The following is a 22,884-nucleotide window of genomic DNA, read 5'->3' on the forward strand; positions in this document are numbered from 1 at the left end:
TATTTCGTGTAGTCCGTTATTTTTCTTATATCGCTATAGATTTCGACCAATCAATAAACAGGGCATGTAGATTTCAGTCTGGCTGTTTCTATAGACTATGAATTAACTAACACAGGGAATCATACTTTGTAGATGTAAATATAACAGTATGACTATACATTGCAGGATTATGAAATGCTTACCTTCAACATAAAATGTTCTAAAGTACTAAGTCATTTTAGACGGGGTCACGTGACCCCGTCTATTAGTTTACTGTCAGCCGAAGTCTCAAATTGGAAGGCACGAGTATAACACATGAATTAAGTCTGCGCGTAAGAAAATAGTGCAGAAAGTTTACATGCATTTCGGTAAATATATATATTATAAAAACACACATTAAATCTTTTTAAGTCCTCTGTGTATAAACCAAATTTTATGTGGAAAATAAACAAATAGTTTTATTAATCAAAATATTCTTGCTCGGGTTCAAATGTGGAATGAGTTACGTAACTGAATGCACAACGCCGTTGACGATTCAGTTGGTGTACAAGCTCATTAATCAATAGAAGAGATTGAAGGTTGAATCGAAATCGATTACTTAATAGGCTTGGCTGCTCGTGAGGGTTTATGAGATAAAAGTAGTATTGATATTTTATATCATTTTTATCACTGAGAACATAAAACTCCAATAAAAACATTATTATACCTGTAACAAAAACACCAGATACAGTACAAGGTTAAAGGAAAATCAAATAAATACCGGGATCATTTCAGCTTTTACAAAGAGGATTTATCTTTACTAGCCTATAACGCTTATGATTCCAAATGATGCTCTTCTGTACAATTTATAACTAAACAAGATCATCGTTTATCGTAAAATGTTGGTATTTGAAATTTTACCAAACAATTCATTTTCACTTCCTGCAAAATCGTTTTGCAAAATCCACCAATGTCCGTACAAGCAAAGAAATGTGTTTCTTCAAAATCATCACATCAGCTGCAAGCAAAAGCGAAAAAACAAAGACTATGATGACGACGCCAAACGACCCAATGGACTGAGAAGATGGCCGATTGTCCTTGACACTTATCTTCTTTCTCAGAGTCGACGACAGCTGATCCTTGTTGACCATCAGTTCTTTCTTCATCTTTTCGATGATTTTTGACAGTTCCGAACTTGTGTAATTCTTCTGGACATGTACCATATTACAAGCACACATACAATCAGCTGTCAATAGAAAGTAAATTCAATTGGTAAAAAAATCAGAAGTTAGAGTAACAAAGACGACCTAAAATCCAAGTCTAATCTTATCGACAAAAAGGTATTGTGGTTTTGAATCATTTCTGAAAAAATGTCTCCAGAAATACGCTTTGATCAAAAAACTCTTTCAACTGACCTATTTTGCAATCGATATGGGACGTTTTACCAGGGGCTCTAGTTGTGTAATTTTCCGGGCACTGCGTACAATTGATGTGTATCCCTGTTATGTTTTTGTAAAACCCGACAGGACAGGGTTCGCATTGATGAATTGAAAAATTAAATTGATACCCCTTGTTGCACTTCCCTGTAAACAAAGCATATAATTAAAGAAAGGAAAATAAAGGGTGTTTTAAAAATAAATAACAATTTTCAACACAATTGTATTAATTTAAACAACCGCGTGATTTTTAAGCAAATGAAAATACTTGATGTGAAATAAATCATTCCTGTTTCTTTTAAACTAACGATAGTTAGCTTATTTTAATGCTTATTATTCTGAAGTTTGTTTTAGTTTGTGTTCAGTTTACGTATTCATACAACTATTGCTTCAAGTAAAAGAAAAGTAAATGTTACATTGCAAGTTTATTATTTCTATGTTATGTTTACTTATATTAGAAACGTTAAAATTTGAAAAGCGTTCCTAATAAATAATAACAAATCGTGTAATGCAAGCAGATTCTTCCATTAAAGTTAATAAAATTAAAACTGTAAAAACACGTTCTTCTTATCATCATTAAATTAGTTTTATCAAATAGCTTTTTAAATTTAATTGTTTATTATAATTACAACATCTATGTAGGAGATTTTGAAGAAAAAAAATCAATAATGATATCAAGCTTACTAATACAGGTTTCAGATTCCTTTGAGATTGTGGTATATGTTCTCTTACATGTCGAACAATTCCACCTTAACATCTCGTCAAGAGTAACATCGCGGCTGGATGTATTTTTGTATGTTCCAATTTCACAAGGCAGACAGGTGTTATTGGATAGATAATATCCAGTCTCACAATGCTCTAACAACAATCATGAGTAAAATTTCACCGACAGAAAAAAACCCTATTACATAAAATAGTTGTTTTTTCTCACTTTTGTATAATACATGTAATCCATAAAAAACACATACTGAAAAAAGCCACAGTATTTTATTGTAAAAAAAGATACAACCCATACCTATACAGTCGCTGATTTCTATGGATTCTGTGGAATATGTTGTCAAATTTCTTGGACATTTCTTGCATTCAAACCTGTCTGTTATATTTAAACTTGTGTCATTGGCTGAAACATTTTTATAAAATCCAATTGAGCAGGGCTCACAGTTTTCTTTCGCGGAATTCAGTTTCGTTCCCTCTCCACAGATTGCTTTTAAATATAAATGAAAGTCATATATAATGATAGAATTAATTATTATGGTTAATAAAAATAAATAATTTACATGCTATTTTATACAGCTTTTTCTATGATAAAAACATCATGGCAAGCAGTTTCAAAGTATACATGTGATTCATTAATGGACCAATTCATTAGTTTGTGTTATCATCTTTTTTTCCATTAAAGAGACTTTAAAAAACATTTGAAGATTGGCTGTCCGCCATTTTGAATCGCCATTTTGAATTACTTAACGCCATTTTTACGAAGGTCAGCATATTATAGTAGAACACTATTTTGGATCATATAATAATCATTTGTCGTTAATACGTATTTCTGGAGCCTTTTTAGTAATCATGACCATGTTAGTAGGGTAGGAAACAGAGTCTATGGAATATAAATGAACTGTGTAAACTGACAATGATCAAGACAATGAAGAACTTGTTAAAGATATAATAATTGAACCATTCATTAATACTCGTGTAGGATAGTGAAATTCCACAGAGTTGACAAGATTCATGTCTAAGACGAGGCTTTGCCGAGTCAAACCCCGTAAATCTTGGCCCTTGAGGTGGAATTTCACTATCCCACACGAGTATATTTACTGAATAATAATTTTACTCGCATCATTTTACATTAAAAAAAAGATGTCCGACAACTTTCTGTTACGACGTTCAAAAGATTACTTTCAGGTTATCCAGCCGCATGCTTCAAATAGTGTAAGTCAAAATGAGAGCATACAACAGTTTTTTAATGATATGATAAGTTGTAAATAATTAGGCAAACCAGTTATTTAATTGACAATCTCAATCCATTATTTTGCATTTTCCTATAGCTAAAGCAGACAAAGTTTGTTTACGTTTTAAAGCGACGTAGTTATACACAGTGTAAAACAAATTAATCTCACACAGCTGTTTTACGCTAGACAAAACGATCTCACACTGATTTTAATGCGAGAAAACAAAATCTCATCCTAAAAACTATAGAGATACATGCTGAATGAAATTCATAAAATAATTAAGAACAAAATCTATCAATAAAAATACTTACGGATACAATCTTCTGAAGAATTGCTTCTTGTGTAAAATGTTGTCTGATTTTGGGGACAGAACTGACAAAAATCGATCTTTGATGCCTTTTCACGGAATTTACCATAGTCACAATCTTTGCATACGAAAAGGGGAGATAATTCCTCACCCTCATTACATCCTAAAATGCATACGATATACTATTTACATTATTTTAAAATGTATCTTTTTAAGCAAATATTATTTGAATATCATCAATTAAATAAATAAAATAATGATGTTATTAACGGACTGCTTGTACCAAAATAAAGATAAAGTTTCCAATCAAAATGTGTTTGGGACATTGAAATATCCTTATTATGAGTCTAAAATACGGTCAGTCATAAAATGTCACATATTCAGCCTCCCAAATATTGATAATAAGTATTTCTAGATTTCACTTAATATTTTTTTTTACTTTTAAATTTATATATTCTTTCTTGTAAGAATTCGTGAGAGTTAACAGTTTATAAGCCTATGGTAAAATTATACTTCCTCTTGGTGTATTAAAGACAGCAAATTATCAACAATGAAAAAAATAACAGGTGACACTTAAAGTATATTTTTTTTTACCATTCATTAAACAAAACTATCAAAACTATAAAAATTGTTAAGAGCATTAGATAATTTTGTTTTAAAATCTAATATGAAGATTAAATAATTTCAACCTTTGCAATCTTCATTTATGGACCCGTCTAGATCAATGTCACTGATATTGTAATCTGAAAAATAAAATTGTATGGTCAGAAACTCGTATCCAGAACCGTTTAAATTTAACAATAAACAAAGCGTGATGTATGTTTTAATGCAAATAATTTATTGCAAATATTTTATAAATCCTTCTAAATGTAATAAAGGTTTTATAAATGCAAACAAGATAAGTACTAGTGAGATTAAGTGAACTGCTGCAAAATAACATTTTGTTCATTTAGGTATTATTGAGATATCATTGTGGTTCATTATGGTATCAATGGGGTTCATTAGGGTATACAAAGGTTATTAAGGGTTTCAGTGGAGCTCATTGGGTTTTCATTAAGGTTCATTCCGATACATCGGGGTTCATTTCTGTATTATTAGGGGTTATTTGGGTACCAGATGTGTCTATTGGTGTACATAAAGCTCGTTGAGGTATCATTAAGGTTCATATGGGGTATCATTTGGGCTTATTTGGGTACACTAAGCTCATTATGGTATTATTTTGGTTTAATGGGGTTATCATTTATGTTTATTATATGGCTTATGTTTCATTTATACCACCTTGTAAGCAAAATTTCCGTAGTGAGTCAGTAACTAACCAAATAAGTAATAATATCGTAATTCGAGCTATACGTTTTACCTTGCCACAAAAACCCACAGTATTCTTCGTCCACCAGTCCATCCCCATCATTGTCTATACCGTCGCCGGGTATCTGTTCAGTCACTGTTGGCTATGGAAAATAAAAGGATACATATAAGTAGTATATTTTAACTTCTGTGATTTTTATTGAAGAGATCAAATTAGACTTACTAATTCCCTCCTGTATAAACGGAAAGGTTGTGGCTGAGTGTAGTCGCTCAAAGAAAGGCATTCATCTTCAGAATGGTTGGATGACGTCATGTTGCTATTTAAAACAAGATTCGCAGCGGGAACATAAATGATATTGTGATTGCTTGGAGAGGAAGGTGTTTCAATCCAAGCTAATACAAGGATTGGTTTGTTTGCCTTTATAGACAGAAAAGAGCTCGAGTTGTTCATCTTGTATCTTTGAAAGCTACCTCCAGTTTCGAGTAATACATGTTCGGTGTAATTATCTGGATCGATTTCGGATATATTCAGACTTGTACTATAATCCAACGAAACCATTTCAATTTCTTTAGTCTGATTGTCGTTCTTGCAGATTTTATAATCGGTCCCGGAAGAAGGCAAAATATAATTTACCAGATAGTTATCATCAAAACCCTGAACACACACAACTGAAATCACATGACTGGCTACAATAGAGACGGGACTGTTCTGCATTGTCCAGTTGATCCTAGTTGTTGTGAGACGTGGTATGTTTTCATGGGAAATGTTTAGCATTGGTAATGCAAACGATGTGTTGTCAAAAATTGTAACTACATCACACTGGATGTGGTTTTCATTTTCGTTTTCGGATTTGACAGGCATGATCAAAACATACTGAGTCTGAAGAATATTAACTGGAGGAACAATGAAGCTGTTAGAGCATGTTTTGTTTAAGTTGTAACAGCTACATATTAACGATACATTATTACTCTCGATATTCGCAATTACGAGCCGTTCTAATTCTGTTGACAATGTCGAGTCGGTAATATTTCGATCAATTATAAAATCATTGTTGTTTATTTGTATAGTCGTCAAATTCCAGACAACAGTTCCAGCATTCATTAGTTTAGAATAAATTTCAACTTCTGTCGGCAACGTTCCAGAAAAAATTTCCGCCGAACATTTTACAGTCACTCTGTCTAATGGTAAAACAAACATTGATCCAAGTGTATCTGAGAAACCTAAAATACAAAATAACTATAACATAATAAATGACAGAAGGAAAAAATAAGAAATGCATGCATATCAAATGATCACTAAAATCCGCTTGGTATAGTTAATGTTGAAAATCATTTATCCCATAAGATTTTTAAATGATCATTTTTGAATTAAATTGTTAAAAATTGGCTTTTACATCGAAATGTTTTATTTTGTTTTAAAATTTAGGAGATTGTAAGCTCCCCACGGATGGCCATCTAAAAATGGGGGCTACAACATATATGTAGTTTTATTTCAGGATCAACACTGCTTTCAAGTACTTGCAACACTTTGATTAAAGGACAAGGCTTAATAAAATGACAATGGTTTTTAAATCAATGGTAACAGCACAGTACAGTCATGGCAAAACATATTCAAGTCAAAGCATAAATTGTATTGTATCAATTTTGGTCTAGGCGTCAACCTAGGGCAAGGGCAAAAAAGGGGCGTGGCAGGATACCATAAATTTACTACGGAATAATATATTTAGGTGTCCAGTGTGTTGGGAGATAATTATGTGGTGCGCAAATCTCACCAATAGCTGGTGGTGCCGGTAGCACTTGATAGGGAGGCTTGGGATAATGATTTGAATATTTGGCGCTCGTGAACTCGTCACAAATTATCTGCCATATAATGGCAAAGCACTCATATATATAACCTTCGGATCTGATCATGTCGTATCATTTTACCAATTAAATAAATGTACGGTGACGCTTGACCAATCAAAACGATGTACGGTACCGCACACACTGAGCTGTCAAACAGTGTCGTACAAAACTACCGTACACCGCGCAAAGTTAACCTTTAAAAGAAATACGACATGAAAATAAACATCGGAATAACTTAAAACATTTGTGGTGGATGTTTTCGTAACCTGTAAGTAACAATAACTTGTAAATCCTTTGCTTTATTCAACGAAGAAATGAGAGATCGTCTAGCAGACGCTGTCCTATATATTAACCTCGCCATAATAGAGGGAATACTTATAAAATAACGTATGATGTCTAGATCTTAGTAAACTAAGTATAAATTATGAAAACATGAATTTAAAGGTAGTTTATAAACTATAAAAACATCGCTAGTAACGAAATAATCTTAATAGTTCAAAATACGAAACGGCGGCTATTTCAATACACTCGAGGAAAAGCTTGCAGCGGGATGTAAACAATCTACCCAGCTCCAGGAATCCAGTACTCCTGCAGGTGTAGTAGACAATGAATAGCACAAAATAAAGAATATACAATCAACATGCATAGTTTCCTTGCATATATTATTAAATTCACTATGTTCAGAATAAATATGCAAACTGGGAAAAAGAAAAGTACACATGTGCTAAAAATAGATTTTAGCAGAGACGGTAAACATTCAAGAGAATTAAACCCTGAATAAACTGTATTAGGTATAAAGTGATGTACAATTTATAAAATCCACCCATTTAACCCCTTATTAATAAGACCAATAATCAATTAATGTAAAAATGATAAATTCATAATTATTCCTATCTCAGGTCATTACAAGATGTTTCAAGTAACAATAAATGCAAATCCATTTAACATCAACTGTAATATCTTACCTATCTTGCAATCTTTGTTTCCTGAAGAAAATAAAATTGAACTGTTTCATTAGTTAGGTTTTATATCCATAATGATCAATACAAATTGAGTTCAGTTTTGTTAATTTTTTTCCGATTGAAACAAAATATGCATGAAAAGTAAGTGGATGCAGGTTGATACCAAACACAATATCAACAGCAATATGACAAATCCATGTTGCAAAACAATCACTCATTTAGCTGTTTGTAACAATATTCTAATAAATATTCTGTTCATCGCTATGAATGAAGACAAAAGGAACTAGACACGATCTCGTTGCGAGCAACGAGGAGGTCTTCCGTCCGATTTTAGAATTTGAGATATATACGTTCGATCTTGATTTTGCAATTTAACAGCTAAACATGATTTAGAATAGAAAAACAGGGACTACATTCTAAGGGCCAGATACTATTTTGTTTCAGGGATAAGAGCTTTGTTCAACAAATGTTTTGAAATTCGTCACCGTTCAACAGATATCTGACAAAAAAAAGTTTTAGGGGCCAATCCCTTATCTCCTTATTGGAGCCGCTGAACCAAATTTTGAAGGTTGCATTTTGTAAAGTACATCATTTTGAGCATCTTTTCTTCTATATACTGCTTTAAAAAATTTTTACTTTTTGAGATATAGCTGGTTATAGTTTATGGACTCTTGACCCTAAAATATCATTATTACATAACATATGAATAAATCATTACATTCGTTGGATACAGAACTGTGAAATAAACATATTTGCTTTTATAGCCTTTCATTGAATTTCCCTCAGTAAAGAGCTACAGATGAAAGATTTTAGAGCCCTTAAGTTCCCTAATTTTAGGGGCCAGCCCCTTTTTGATATCAAATAAAAGGTCATTTAAATCTGAACACATTTTGTTCAACAACTGTTTAGAAATTCGTTACCTTTTTTGAGATAAATGGGAAAGAACATTTTAGGGGCTGATCCCTTAACTTCTTATAGGGACCGTTTAACGAAATTTTGAAAATTGTATATGATTTAATACATCATTTTGAGCATCTTTTCTTCTATACTGCATTTCAAAATATTTTTCCTTTCTGAGATATATGTGATCAAAATTCTGGACTTTTGGCCCCTAAAAACCCCTAATTACGTAACACATGATAAAATCATTACATTGCTTGGATACATAACTGTGAGATAAACATATTTGTTTCTATAACCGTTCACAAAATATCCCTCAGTAAAGGGCTACAAATAAAAGACTTTAGAGCCCTTTGGACCCCTAATTTTAGGGGCCAGCCCCTTTTTTTCGATATCAAATGAAAGGTCTTGTAAATATAAACTTTTTTTGCATTACATGTGTTAACAAAATATTTTTTAGAAAAGAGATAAACCAAGAAAACCATGAAAAATTTGGACGTTTTTTTAGTCTCAATTTTCGGGACCAGGCGAGCTTTAACGCCTTTTGAGCATGACAAATTTGAATGCCAAATTGCACATCTACAATCTCTTGTCTACAATCTCTGGAAGTTTGAACTCAATATCTTTTACCGTTTAGGAGGAAATCCCTGGCCAAGCCGACCCTCTGAAAATCACTATAACGTCATTTTCTCAAGAACGGAAATGACGTCATCAAAATAAAAAATTGTATATTAAGTTCGGACTAATACCAATTAGATCTGAAAGTTTCACGAAAATCGGTTCAGCCATTTCCGAGAAATCGCCTGCACAAATTTTGTAAGAAAAAAAAAATAATAATAATAGGGAAAAAGAAACCGAACGAAAACAATAAGGTCTTCCGTTGGAAAACGGAAGACCTTAATAAATCTAAAAAACATGTTATCTTTCACAAAGTCTGAAGTGGGCTGATAGTTTAATCTCAATAATTCGTTTTTTGCATATACAAACATTCTTAACGCATTTACATACGTTGAACTAATTATGAATTGAAATTATTTTTACCAACACTAAATTGCCAACCAATGATGTATAACAAGCTTCCCAAGAGTTTAATTGCATTCAGTGTCGAAAAACTTTGAACATGAGACCGTCAGACTCCAAATGAATAACTTTGGCAAATTACACATTTGTCAATATTATAGGGACTCTCTTATCCCAACATTAACGATACGGTCAATGTGCTTGTTCCTTTCAGATATAAGTACTGTTGATTTTTAATCAATTGAATAATTCCTTGCCACTATGGGTTCTTTTATGATATTTAAAGAAAATAGTTTTTTAGGAAAATGAAATGGAAAATTGTAAACGTTTATCAAGTGTGTCTATTGTTGAAATATTCATGCACAATAAAAATAAAAACTATGAAAAAAGGAATTTTTAAAAATTGTTTTGATTTTTTTCTGAATAGGTTGGACAACCGACCACTCTCTCATAAGAAGTTTGTAAATTTCAAATACACACATTCGTTATCAAATTTTTGTTATTGATAAAATTGGTTTTAGAAATTTTTTCAGTGATGAGGTTTTAGGGGCTGGGGAGTTAACTCTTTTCAGCGATGAGGTTTTAGGGGCTGGGGAGTTAACTCTATGAGTTCTTAACGGATAAACTATCATTCAATAGAATTAAGTATGTCTGTCTAGTATCTCTAAAAATATGATGAACATAGATATGGACCCCATCAATACATATTTATTTAACGAATCAAAAATACATTTTGACTTTAAATCATGACCCATAATGCTTATTAAAATCATTACTTTTATACCTTCTAAAAACTACATGTATGTGAGAAATTTAATATTGAAAATAGTTCAAGTCAAAAGCTACAATTAAACGCTAGTAAGATACAAGTGTCAAATAAGTGCCAATTTTCCGCGATATATATTGTTTGGGTGTCAAGTTAAGTCGTACATGGACCATCTCTAGCTCATTAGCTCATTCACATGTCATCTCGTATATAAAAAGTTTTCAAAAATTTTGCTCGCACACAAGGCATTTTAAAGGCTTGTGGGAATTTATTGTGGAATCCTCTGGGAAATTCACATGAAAACGGATAATATGTTTTTAAGCAAATGTCATTTGCAAAAATCTTTCACGATTTATGAAATCCTATAATTATCTGCTCGCGAAAGTCAAGAGTTACCCCCTGACATGGGGTGATATAAGGATATAACCTTTGTTTTAGGTAACACGCAACTAATTATTTCCTCAAGAGTAGACAATTGGCATTAAATTAAGGTAGTACAAGACACCTGAATGTTTGTTGTCACAATGCATGTATTGTGCTAATAAATTTTGGATTAAGGTTTTACATGTATATATATTTACAAGATTCAAACGATTAAGATAATAATGATATTGTTGATATAATTAATCTATCACTGTTTTGATCTGTTTAATAAATATAATTCATTTAACGATATCTATAACATGTATGTCCTGTATTTAACTTAAATTAATATTCCTGTCAATAAAAGTTTTATAAAAGAAAAATTATAAATACATTAGGAAACTGTGCCATTGGTGTAAAACATGTTTAAATATATAAAAAAAAAATACGTGTAATTTTTTGCATGCAACTTGACATATTCAAGGTTTGTATACGACTTTTTGAGTACCAGATGACATGTCTACGAAATGGTCTGCATACGACTTGACTATAAATCTGGTAGGGCACTATCCCAAGATGTAGTGCCTAAGCACTATTTTATCAGTCTACAGAACCATATTACAATTTGCCCAATGTACCTATCAATACATCAAAATGCAAAACAAATATACTCATAAGGGAAACAAACTGAAAACTGAAATAAATGATAAAAAAGTTTCATTGAAATTATTAATATATGAATTGATCTTTTGAGCGTTTAAAGCAATTTAGTCACATATTTTTCAAACCACCAAAAATAACAAATATAAAAATAAATTAAGAAAGTTAAAGGTATATTTTGCTTATAAGTCCGAAAAAATAAGCAACTAAAACAGTATAGCTTCATGCTGAGCAAAAGGAAATTTATTGATGCATCATAATATTGAAAACTTACCGGTTCCATTTAGATTTGTGAACGATGAAACTGTTTCAAAAGAAGAAGAAAATTAAAGATACAACGAAATGGATTATGTTGTTTTATAAACAAATATTCGCTTTATATGAATTATACATGTACATGTATTTATTTATTGATTTCATTTTTGAGGTGCGATTTAACATTACCATTTAATATAAAGATAATCACGTCTTCTATTTTGTAAGAGATATGATTTGTCAGATTGTTTAACCACTAGCAAGATCAACTTTCATTTATATTGAATATCAGTCAATGTGTCAAATCTAAGTCTTAAATATACTGATAATATAAAATACATTAAAATTGGATAAGCATGCTCTAAGGTTCTTTACCCAGAGTTCCATATTCCAAATAAAATAATTGTCTACAGGATATAATTGAATTACTTTATTTCATTTAATAGTGTTTAAAGAAAAAATACATGTAAAAGGGTCTGATGAGTTGTCGTTATCGGCTACTTAAAGTGGCGTGCGTGAATGTTATATGAAATACAAATGACAATGCTTGCTTTTTGATCTTTTAAGTGCTTTAACCATATTCAAGAACAAATTGAACTGACCAGGACAATATAGTTCTAACTTTACAAATTTTTCAAATTTGTTTTAAGTTTTCTATCAATATTAATGAATGGACTTGGAAAAGAATTGGATAAATACTTTTTTTTGACCATAAGCAAAGAAATTCTATTTTGTTTGTTTCATTTGATCACATGTAAAACAAATAATCATCACTAACTAACTTTGTGTGTAATGACACTTTTTGAATAACAAAACATTGATTTGTAACACAGATGTTCATGTATGTATTGGTTCATATTAGAGATAAAGGGTGCTTTCCATTTAACTGGCATCGCCGGTTATGCCGGTGTTGCCTTCGTTGTCGATTGCTGGGACGCGCGTCGCCGGCGAGCGATTGTGGCAACGCAATATACCGTTGCCGGTTAGGAAACAATATGGCGTCGAGGTTATTATGTTTTACAAAACCAGTATTTCAAAAACTACAATTTGTCCTACTACATTGAAATACATTAAAACTGCCAAATTTTCTGGATCAAATTTTAAGATTAGTATCAGTTTTAACGAGGCCGGGTCTAATTTGTTCTGCCCTAGATTTTTGGATGAAACTTTTTACATGAATTTCTACTGATATAATTATTATTTTAAGATTTAAAAATAAGACATTTACCACACCGTTTGTTTAGGGGGTCATCTCAAAGTTTGTTAATCTTTAACATAGGACCCTATGGGATTTTGCTTGAAATGTATCAATTTTGCATATCTTTTACATTTTTTCAAAACTTCTGCCCTAGGGATTTCTTTTTCTGATCTACATATTAAAGTTATTGCTAAAAGGCATCAAATGGTCAAATAAAAAAAACCTTTTACCTCCTGGTTTGTTCCAGGGGTCTTATCAAAGTTGATTTTTGTATACCCAATTCCCCAGATTCGTCAGATAATGGCTATTTTTATTTGACAAAGGCGGAAAAGGTGATCTATATAGTATTATTAAAACATTCAGACATATTTAAGTAATAAAAAAATATATAACATCACATATTAAGGGTCATTATTATAAAATACATGGTTACTGTCTTGAAATATATGAATTCAGCTATATAAAGGCGGGTTAAGAAAACTTGACAGAGGGCTAGGCTTGCTGAGCCTTCTTCACATTTTCAACCCGAGCCCAAATATAGCTTATACTTCGAGACATTTATGTTTATTCCACAATATAACATTATTTTTACGCATCAAACGAGATATTTTCAACAATTTTCGCTGAATATCTGCAGTTGAAACTATCACGCCATGGCGTCAACCAAGCAAAAAGATGACGTCACAATACAATTAAACGCTGCGCGAAAGCGTGCGTACTCGTTCTGTACTCGGCCTCGTTAAGCTGCAGTCGTCCTATTTGGAGCATTGTGACGTTGCCAACCGTTCTATTAACGTCACCGTTTCCCGATAACGTCGCCGGCGAGGCAACGTTAATGGAAAGCGCCGATAGTAATATTATGCAAGTGCATGTATTCTTATATATTCGTTTGTTCTTACAGGACAGATTTAAGCATATCATACAGATATAGGTGCATTAATTACTTATACAAGGCAATATAAATTATAAAGGTCTAGTTATTTATACAGATATATATATGTTTTACATACTAGTATAAGTTTTTATACAGGTATATGTAATGTTTAAAATACAGGTTTTGGTATGATATACAGGTACATGCATTTTTACAAGTATCCGTACATTACACATGTATAGTTCATCATACAGATTTAGGTTTTTTTATATAGGTAAAGTATATTATACAAATTCAGGTATATTATACTATATATACATATAATACAGGCATATTATATAGGCATATAAATTTAACATGTATTTGTAAATATACTTCAATAGGTACAGTAATTGTACAGGTAACGGTATATTGAGGAAATAAGGTATTATTTTTTGATATACATGGTATGTCGGAATATAAATGCGGGTTGTCACGTGATCAAATCTCATAACGCCCAATAGCAAATTTGATCCGTATTTTTATCCCCATAAACATCCAAAAATGATACCTGATTTCTGATATTTACGTTTTTTTCAATTTTATGATGAAAACAATGCTCCATACTCTCATTTTTGTGATGACCTAGAAAGCCCCTTCGATTAACATGACGTTATAAAAAAAAGGTTAACAATGTTGCAAGTATTTGATTATCATAGATAAATAAATATGACATAACTTTTGACAAGAAACAGTAGAGAAATTTCACTTATACAATTGAGAAAAATAAGATTGAGTTTTCGCGGATTGGTACCACCTCCGTTGAACATACTTGCCAACCTCCAACATGTGAAAATCTGGTCATGACCAGATTTGGAAAGTAAAAAATCTGGTCATAGCGCGTAACGACATTCACGACATATTTTCCATGCATTTCACAGGTATATACAATAGAAATATGTGTTAAAACTTATGTGTAATACTTTATTGCAAAGAAGCATTTTAACTAACAGTTGCTGATTTAGAATTTTGTAAAATGATCCGACACATAAAATGGTAAGTTGTGTTCAGCTAAAAAAAAAAATGCAAAAAGAGTTTCTGCTACATTAACCTTGCTTTTGAACTCTGTAAATGATGGCATGAAAGTTGTGACTTTGAAGACTTTGAAGACTTTTGTGCATTAAAAGCATTTTATACATGACTTAGCGTTTTTGAATGTTTAGTCAGATCATTTTGGGCACAAAATCCAATATTCAAATGTGCGTTACATAGAACATAAAAGCCTCGTTTTGTACTCGATGATTTTGTTTTACCTATGGGAATTCATTTTCCCAGATATGTTGATAGGTACAAAAATATCGTTTTCTTTTTGTTGGTTTTGATTCCGCTGGCCCCGATGAAGACCTTTTCTTATTGGAAGCCATCACACTTAATGATTTAAACCTTCGCTTAGTCAAAACAAGTTAACAACTCACGATAATAATTACACTTAATGTGTCTGTTATATAGCCATCGGCATTGTCTGCGCGTTACGTAAATCCAAGCTCAGCTTGGGTTCATAACTGGAAGTCAAACGCGCAACGTAATTTACGAACCAAATCCGGAAATCGGGAGATTTTCGGGTTGTTCGGCAAAAATCGGGTGAAAAGCATGACCCGCCGGGTCATAAAAAATAATCGGGTGAAGGGTTGAAAAATCGGGTGTGACCCGACGAAATCGGGTCAGTTGGCAAGTATGCCGTTGAAGTAGCAGAGCATTTGGAAATTTGAAAACGAGGCGATTGAAAGCCGAGTTTGAGTCTACTTAAACATTTTTAGAGGAAATGCTAATGCTCGATCAGATTTAAGAGCACAATAATTTTCCTCGGATATTATATTTATAGGGACAAGCTAATCTAAGTTCTTTAATGGAAAAAAACGAACAGAGAAGCAGAAGTAGTTAAATTTGACCGTGAATGGACTAGCCTGAAAGGTCTGTGATATTGCGTTTGCGATTTTGATTTAGACTTGTTATAAAAGCTAGAAATAAACAATAACTGATTTTAACTACCTTGAAAAATTGTCATTGTAATTTTTACGAACGCTTTGTTACGATGTCGGCCCCAAAACACGATTTTACGTGAATCGTGATCATTTATCCCCGCAGTTGGGTCTAATATGTACGTTAACGGTTAGGCCTATTTGTTTTTTTAAAACAATTGAATGAATAAAACTTTGTATAACTAAATACATTTATTTTTTTCTTTACACTTAAATTATGTTTTCATTAGGATATCAGGTGTGTTTTAGCGTAAGTCGGTTATACTGGTATGTATACAGTTATAGATATATCATACACTATCAGGTATACATGTAGTAAATTATTAAAATTCATATATATTACATAAATAGGTAAAGGTATTTACATGTATACAATGTATGTATACATGTGTAGGTACATGTATATCATTCTGGTATATGTTTATTCTACAGGTATAGGTATATTACACAGGTATAAATATATATACAGTTACAGGTAGTTAGCAAATAGTTGTACTTACAGCAGTCGTCTTCATCGATCATTTCATTTTGATTATTATCTTTGCCATCGCCAGGTTCCATTATGGGCCATTCGGGCTCTGTCTGAAGGTTATTTATAGGAGATATAATCATGCTTTAATCATTGTCTGCCAAAAATAAAATTTGTAAATTAGCATGACCGATAAGTGTTACATGTAACTAAAGTCTGACCCAGGTTGCCATTTCGATCATTTTTAGCTGGCTTTCTGATACCTCTCAGTGAAGATATATGACAAACATTCCCAGATTTTATCTTTTTTATACGTTCTCTTGTTATACCCAAAGATAATGACACAAGCGAAAATATATTTTACAGGGGATCTTTAATGAAAAAACTTACATTATTTTGCTACATATCTTTATATATTTCCAATTTTTGTAATCTTTGGCTTTGAATGGAAACCCGGGATAATGGTGTGGGTGCTCCACAACAGAATGACATGACATTTTTATTCAAGTGAATTAATGTGTATGTAATTTAGACACAAATGTTTTTATGAATTAGTATTTTACGCAAAAAAGACATGGCGACTTTAACTAATATAATTGTGACAACGATCGATAATAGAAGTTATTAAAACTTAAAGGAATATGAGCTGTAACTTTCATGTTGATCTTATCGTATATTTTATCTCAATAAAATTTATCCGTTGTATTTGTTTTAGCATTTACATTTACTCCATTATTACTTATAAAGTAGGCCTAAATCTTGTGTAAGTGAATTCGTTTGTCAAATAAAGCACCATGTGCATGCTCTTCGATACAATTCTTGTTTAAAAACGGCTGTAACGGAAATTCAAATATTTTCAAGAAAGCTTTTTCGTGTTAATCAGCTTTATATTTAATATATAATCTGGCACCCTAACCAATGTGAGAAAAGAGAAAAGAAAAAGGAAAAAGTGCATAACTTTACGTATTATGTTTTATATTCTTTACGGTATATGGGACTATTTCTTAAATTTTCCTTTACCAGAGCTGTATCGCTAAAGTTTGAATCATTCAATTTAAAGGGTTCACAGTTGCACAAAGTATGTCTACTGTATCCCAGGAAAATAGTTAACTTAAGAAAATTTAAGTTTAAAATTTTTATACACATAACTTGAAAATTTGTAGAAATCATGACCCCCAAATTTATACAGTGGCAAAAAAATGTATAGAAAAAATTAGAATAGGATACAATAACTAGAGACGAGCTCGTTGCAAGCAACGATTAGGTCTTCCGTCGTAGCTGCGTCATACTTGTGACGTAATATAAAAATTGATACCTGACCATGATGCAATATTAGATGTATAAACACTGTGTAAAAGAAACAAAGTACATGTATATAAGCAAATACAGATCTTTAAAAGTTGTCTGAAGTTTGATTCGCCGCATGTTGTTTTTTTGCATGTGCATTTTATTTTGAGAAACTTATCGAATCATCATAATTGACTCAATATACACAGAATATGGACGACGATTATAATCACACAGTGGGTATGCCCGGTAGGAACGTAAAAAGACCAAACATATTACTCGCATTTTTTATCGGAAGCAAGGGCCAATGAATCTTTTAGGATGTATGCGGAGATCCTGGAAATTTTACAGGGGGTTCTGAAGAATAATTTTGTTTTTTGAGGGGGGGGGGGGGGGCATGCGCAGATAAGAAAAATTTTCCTAGGGTGGGGGTTGAGTGTCTGACGGTTATTTGAGTTTGCCTGGGGATGTCCGAGGCATATTTTTGTTATTTTATATTGTACATGTAATGGAAAGAAATTTTGCGGGGGTTGGGGTGGGGTCTGGAACCCTCACCCTACTCTTCTTGATTCGCGCATGGGGAAGGCCGATGCCGGTAATTTGACGGTAATTTTAACCATTTTTATTTAATTAATCATTTTCAAAATTATCGGAATTCCAATATTACCTTTAAACGCAGTTAAAACTTAAAATACGAACCATTTAGTCTTGGTGAGTATTCGGCCAACATGCGTCCGCGTACAAAAGAAATGGCAATATTCAAGAAATTTTGATGGACGATCTGGGTCCTAGGTCGTCCATCCGATTCTTTTTCAGACTAAGAGCTACAGAACTGCACTTAGAGAATATCAAACTGATTATGTTTATTTATTTTGTCTCAAAGAATCAGTTTTTTAAATAAAGTTTTATCTTTAAAAAAAAGAAATCGGGCACAATTTTCAATGTTAGCATTTTACAATTTTAAGGAAGGGTCAGCAAGGGCCGGTTCTATGTCGTGCAAGCACCTACTTAATAGATTGTTACACGGATCTACCACGATGACAAATATCGAAAAGGCAATATTGTGGGTGAAGGATGAAAGTGTAGTTTGTTTTTTAGGTTTATTTTTGATAATTTATTTATCTGGATCAATTTGGTCTGTTGGTTTGTTTTGTTTATTGAAAAGGGAAATAAAGAAAATGAGTAATTTCCGATATGAAGTCAAGCATATATTTTCATATTATCATTGACTTAAAACATGTTGGAAAAAAGAAATATTGCATCAAGCAGTTAGTTATTATGCGCAGATTATGCATTCCTCTATTGTTTTCACAATTGCATGTATCAGTTACTACACGTATTTGCTTACGGAGAAATAAATCTCCAAAGAGATGATATAGTTATCAGTTAAGTTCCAGATTGTCTTCTGCACATGCAAGCACGTGTGTAATCCTGATTTAAAAATAGGTATAATGTCCGGGGAGGGGGGGGGGGGTGGGTCATCGCAACAAAACTGGGTATAAGCGTACTAGAGTGTACATTGTTAATTAATAATTGATGTTGAATTGTTATTAACAAACAAAATCATAAATTTATAATAACAAACACTAAAATGCCAGGGAGTTCTGCTGGACGCGATTTCATTTGTCTTCAATTAATAGGGTGTAGGGATGCCCGCCTACTTAATACATATGCTCACGCGTCAACAGATTAAAAATGACTGTATTTTGGATTTATAAATCGCTCTAAAACATTCGATCTGATATATCGTTGTTAACAATTCAAAACTTTGAACGATTAAATTTGTTTTTATACCTAGTACCCCGACCCTCACGGAAAAATCCATTCAGATCAATGGAAATTTCATTTACAAGACTCCGCGCCAGAATCAGGATGTCTCATTCATTAATTTTTTCGTAGTTATAGTGGACGAGTCCAAAATAGGAATTTTGAGACACATCATACAATGTGAACATATGCCATGAATGCAGTTTACTTTGCGTCTATTTTCTTATTTTGAGAGTCCTTTTTATCATGTTTATCATGGCTTGAAAATGACGGAAGGCCCTTGAATGTTGTTATCTTTATGCAGGCACGTAGCATCCTTTTTGAAAGTGTGGGGGGGGGGGGGGGCAGACTCATCCAAAAAATCTTGACAAGCAAAAAAAAACAAAAAACTCCCAATTTCAATCCTAATTTCCTTATTTTTATATAAATTTTTTACATCCTTGATAATTCAATTTTTTATAAGCAAATTTTAAAAAAATTAGTTGCTGTGAGAAAAAGTGTGGGGGGGGGGGGGACCCACAAGCTTGAATTAATAATTGCCTGAGGATGCATCTTTAATGTGTCAACATTTATTTTCATAATTGATGAAAACGTTATATGGGATGTAATAAGCACAATGAGCAAGAGTGTTCAATTAAAAGGGCATTTCACATTGCACGTGTGTAATCCTGATTTAAAAATAGATTGCCATATTTGAAAGGTCAAAAAAAAAAGAGGGAGGTGTCATCGCAAGATGATACACATTGTCTAAGTAGTACAATGTAAGTAATAGTTGGTGATGGATTATCATCATTAACAAAGAATCATCAGTTTGGATTAATTAAAACAAATATCAATTCATATAATTGGAATATTTACTGGAGGGGCTACGTACAAGTAATTCGCCGAAGTGGGGTACGTGTGACCCGATTTTCGATCAATTGGGCGATTTCATTCATCTGGAAAAGGGTTTCACTCGCGTGTACAAATGTAAATGTACATCTAACAATTGCTAGTCAATTAAGTGTGTATGTTAATTCGATAGATTTCTTCTAAAACATTCAATCCAAAGTATAATATATGTAGTTATTAGTTGACACCCTCCCAGTGGATCTATGCCGATGGATCTATCTGAGATCTCAGCTGTTGCATGAATGGTAAAGAAAGACTTCGCGCCATAATACGTCTCATTCATAATTTTGGCTCGCCGATTAGTGGGCGAGTCCAAGTTAGGCCAGAGCACATATGTGTAGATGGTCTTACCCAGGCACGTAGCATCGTTTTTGAAAGTGGGGGGGGGGGGGGGGGCAGACTTATCCAAAAAATCTTGACAAGCAAAAAAAAAAAAAAAAAAAAAGGGAAATTTAAAGTTTCCACAAATTTTCAAAATCCTAATCCGTGGGGGGGGGGGGGGGGGGGGGGGGGGGGGGGGGGGGGGTTAGACTCAACTATACTTCCAAAAAAAAATTCTTCCCTACCAAATTTTTTTTTCCCTCCAAATCATGAAATTCCTAATCCGTGGGCGGGGGAGGGGGGGGGAGGGGGTATAATTTCAATTTGACTACTCATTTCCTTATTTTCATATCGATTTTCAAAAAAGTGGGGGGGGCCAACTCCATTATAATTCATTTTTTTATATGTAAATTTTTAAAAAATTTGTTGCTGCGAGAAAAAGTGGGGGGGCCAGGCCCCCCCTGCCCCCCCCCCCCCCCTGATGCTACGTGCCTGTTACCCACTCTATTTTCTTAACTGGTCATATAATAAATAGAGATATCATGGATCTTTCACTTTTGTCGGAGCATGTAATAAATGAAACCAACAAATAAAGTAATTCTAATTGAATTAAATTGAAGTTAAAATGTAAATACCCCCTCCCACCTACGGATTAGGATTTTCAAAATTCCCCATTTTTTAAATTCCTTGTCAAGATTTTTTTTTGATGAAGCTGCCCACCTAAACCCCCCCCCCCCCCCCCACACACACACACACTTTCAAATAACGATGCTACATGTACGTGTTTGAATATCCTTTCCTATATGGTTAGAAATAACAAAATGTCTTTGATTTTGCATCTAATATATAACAAATTCAATTTTCAATTTGGCTGTTTGAGATTATTCGATACATGTACATTCCTAAAATGATTTAAAATAATGAAATGATTTAATTTCCAGTGATATACAGGTACATGCACTCGATCGAAGAAAAAGATTGAAATTGCTTCTAAACTCTGCACGTTCAGTTTAATAATTTATGATCCGCAGCGAAAATTAAATTTCATTTCTTATAAGATAGTCTAATTGATACATGCATGCTTCCATTGAATAAATTTGGGTAGTCAGGCAAGCTTTTTGGAAAGCTTTTGCTATGAAAAATTTCGGATGGTACTCAATTTTTCCAGAAGGAGAGCTACATATATGCAGCTAAGGTAACTAATAATGCTTCCGATGAAATACTTTGTTTAGTAATGCAAGGTTTTAAGAGAGCAATACTTATTTGTTTAAAAAATAACACCCTAATACTTCGCATTTCATTCGCTGTTTGTAGAACAAGCAGAACCAGTATCAGTTCGATCCCTATCGTATGTACATTGTTCGAATTTAATAGCCCTTGCATTGGATTGCTTTGCATGTACAAAATATCTTTTAAAAATTCAACACTGAAAGTGTTTATCTATAATGGCTATTAATCTATATGTACATGTACACATAGCGTACACATGTGATTCAAAATACCCCAAACGGAAAAATTAACTTATTGAGTCTACATTTTATAGAATTTGCAAAAAATACATTGCGGGTCTGAATGTTTGTTAATGTGTCAATCTATCAATATACAGTTTGTTAATTATTTTCGATTGCTAAGGCTACATCGTTTTTGATGAACATTGAACAACATTTTTTCCATGCCATTATTTCCACGGAAGATAGCGAGTACAATTATAAAGCACAATTTATTTAATTATCTCTTTAATATTGTGTACTAGTATGTAATAAATTATTTATAAATTGCTGCCGAAGGTTGTTTGGTATTTTCGTTTGTAGATGCATTGCAAGTAAAAAACGTGAAACGCGGGGCAAGTCATAATTAATACATGTATCCCTAATAACCGTTACTTAAAAATAGCGGCTTTGGATTCAAATATTATCGTATACGAATATTAAGTTCACTTTTTAAAATCATCTCCACGATGATAATATTATATCCATCGGAAATCAGTATTTTGTTTTGCTTTAAAAGAAATGTTCTATCGGGAGCAATCCCGCGTTCGTTTAAATTGCCAGCGTACATTTGTCATGTCAGTAATACACATTGTGCTTTATATGACGGCCGTGTATACGTACTGTAGAAAAGTTGAGTTTAATTACCATGCATTCGAACCATTTAATTAACACATCTCCCAGTACTGAAACAATTCAAAATGTCTCTGTTACAGTAACACAGTGGGGCGTTAAACATGTGTACGTCCAGCTCTACAAGCATATGCACTGTCGTCAAGGCGACGGCCTGAATACAGCTAGCGACTCTTCTATCGATCGGTTACCTGAGTCTCGTAATGCATCTAA

At 32.8% G+C, this 22,884-nt stretch overlaps 1 protein-coding gene across 1 annotated transcript in view; it reads right to left on the bottom strand.

The window, feature by feature from the left end:
* Positions 1-623: 623 nt before the first annotated feature.
* LOC128166307 (uncharacterized) overlaps positions 624-22,884 on the bottom strand; it is a 32,521-nt gene continuing 10,260 nt past the window's right edge. The window contains exons 4-14 of the mRNA XM_052831399.1: positions 16,317-16,398; positions 11,746-11,775; positions 7,766-7,786; positions 5,179-6,176; positions 5,008-5,098; positions 4,340-4,393; positions 3,655-3,813; positions 2,410-2,598; positions 2,079-2,252; positions 1,374-1,541; positions 624-1,204 (exon numbers count right to left, since the gene is read on the bottom strand). Of these exons, the coding sequence (XP_052687359.1) occupies positions 894-1,204; positions 1,374-1,541; positions 2,079-2,252; positions 2,410-2,598; positions 3,655-3,813; positions 4,340-4,393; positions 5,008-5,098; positions 5,179-6,176; positions 7,766-7,786; positions 11,746-11,775; positions 16,317-16,398 (2,277 nt within the window). The 3' untranslated portion in view covers positions 624-893. The remainder of the gene's footprint in view (positions 1,205-1,373; positions 1,542-2,078; positions 2,253-2,409; positions 2,599-3,654; positions 3,814-4,339; positions 4,394-5,007; positions 5,099-5,178; positions 6,177-7,765; positions 7,787-11,745; positions 11,776-16,316; positions 16,399-22,884) is intronic.

This window comes from Crassostrea angulata, chromosome 10 (genome assembly GCF_025612915.1).
Source record: "Crassostrea angulata isolate pt1a10 chromosome 10, ASM2561291v2, whole genome shotgun sequence".
Taxonomy (NCBI): domain Eukaryota; kingdom Metazoa; phylum Mollusca; class Bivalvia; order Ostreida; family Ostreidae; genus Magallana; species Magallana angulata.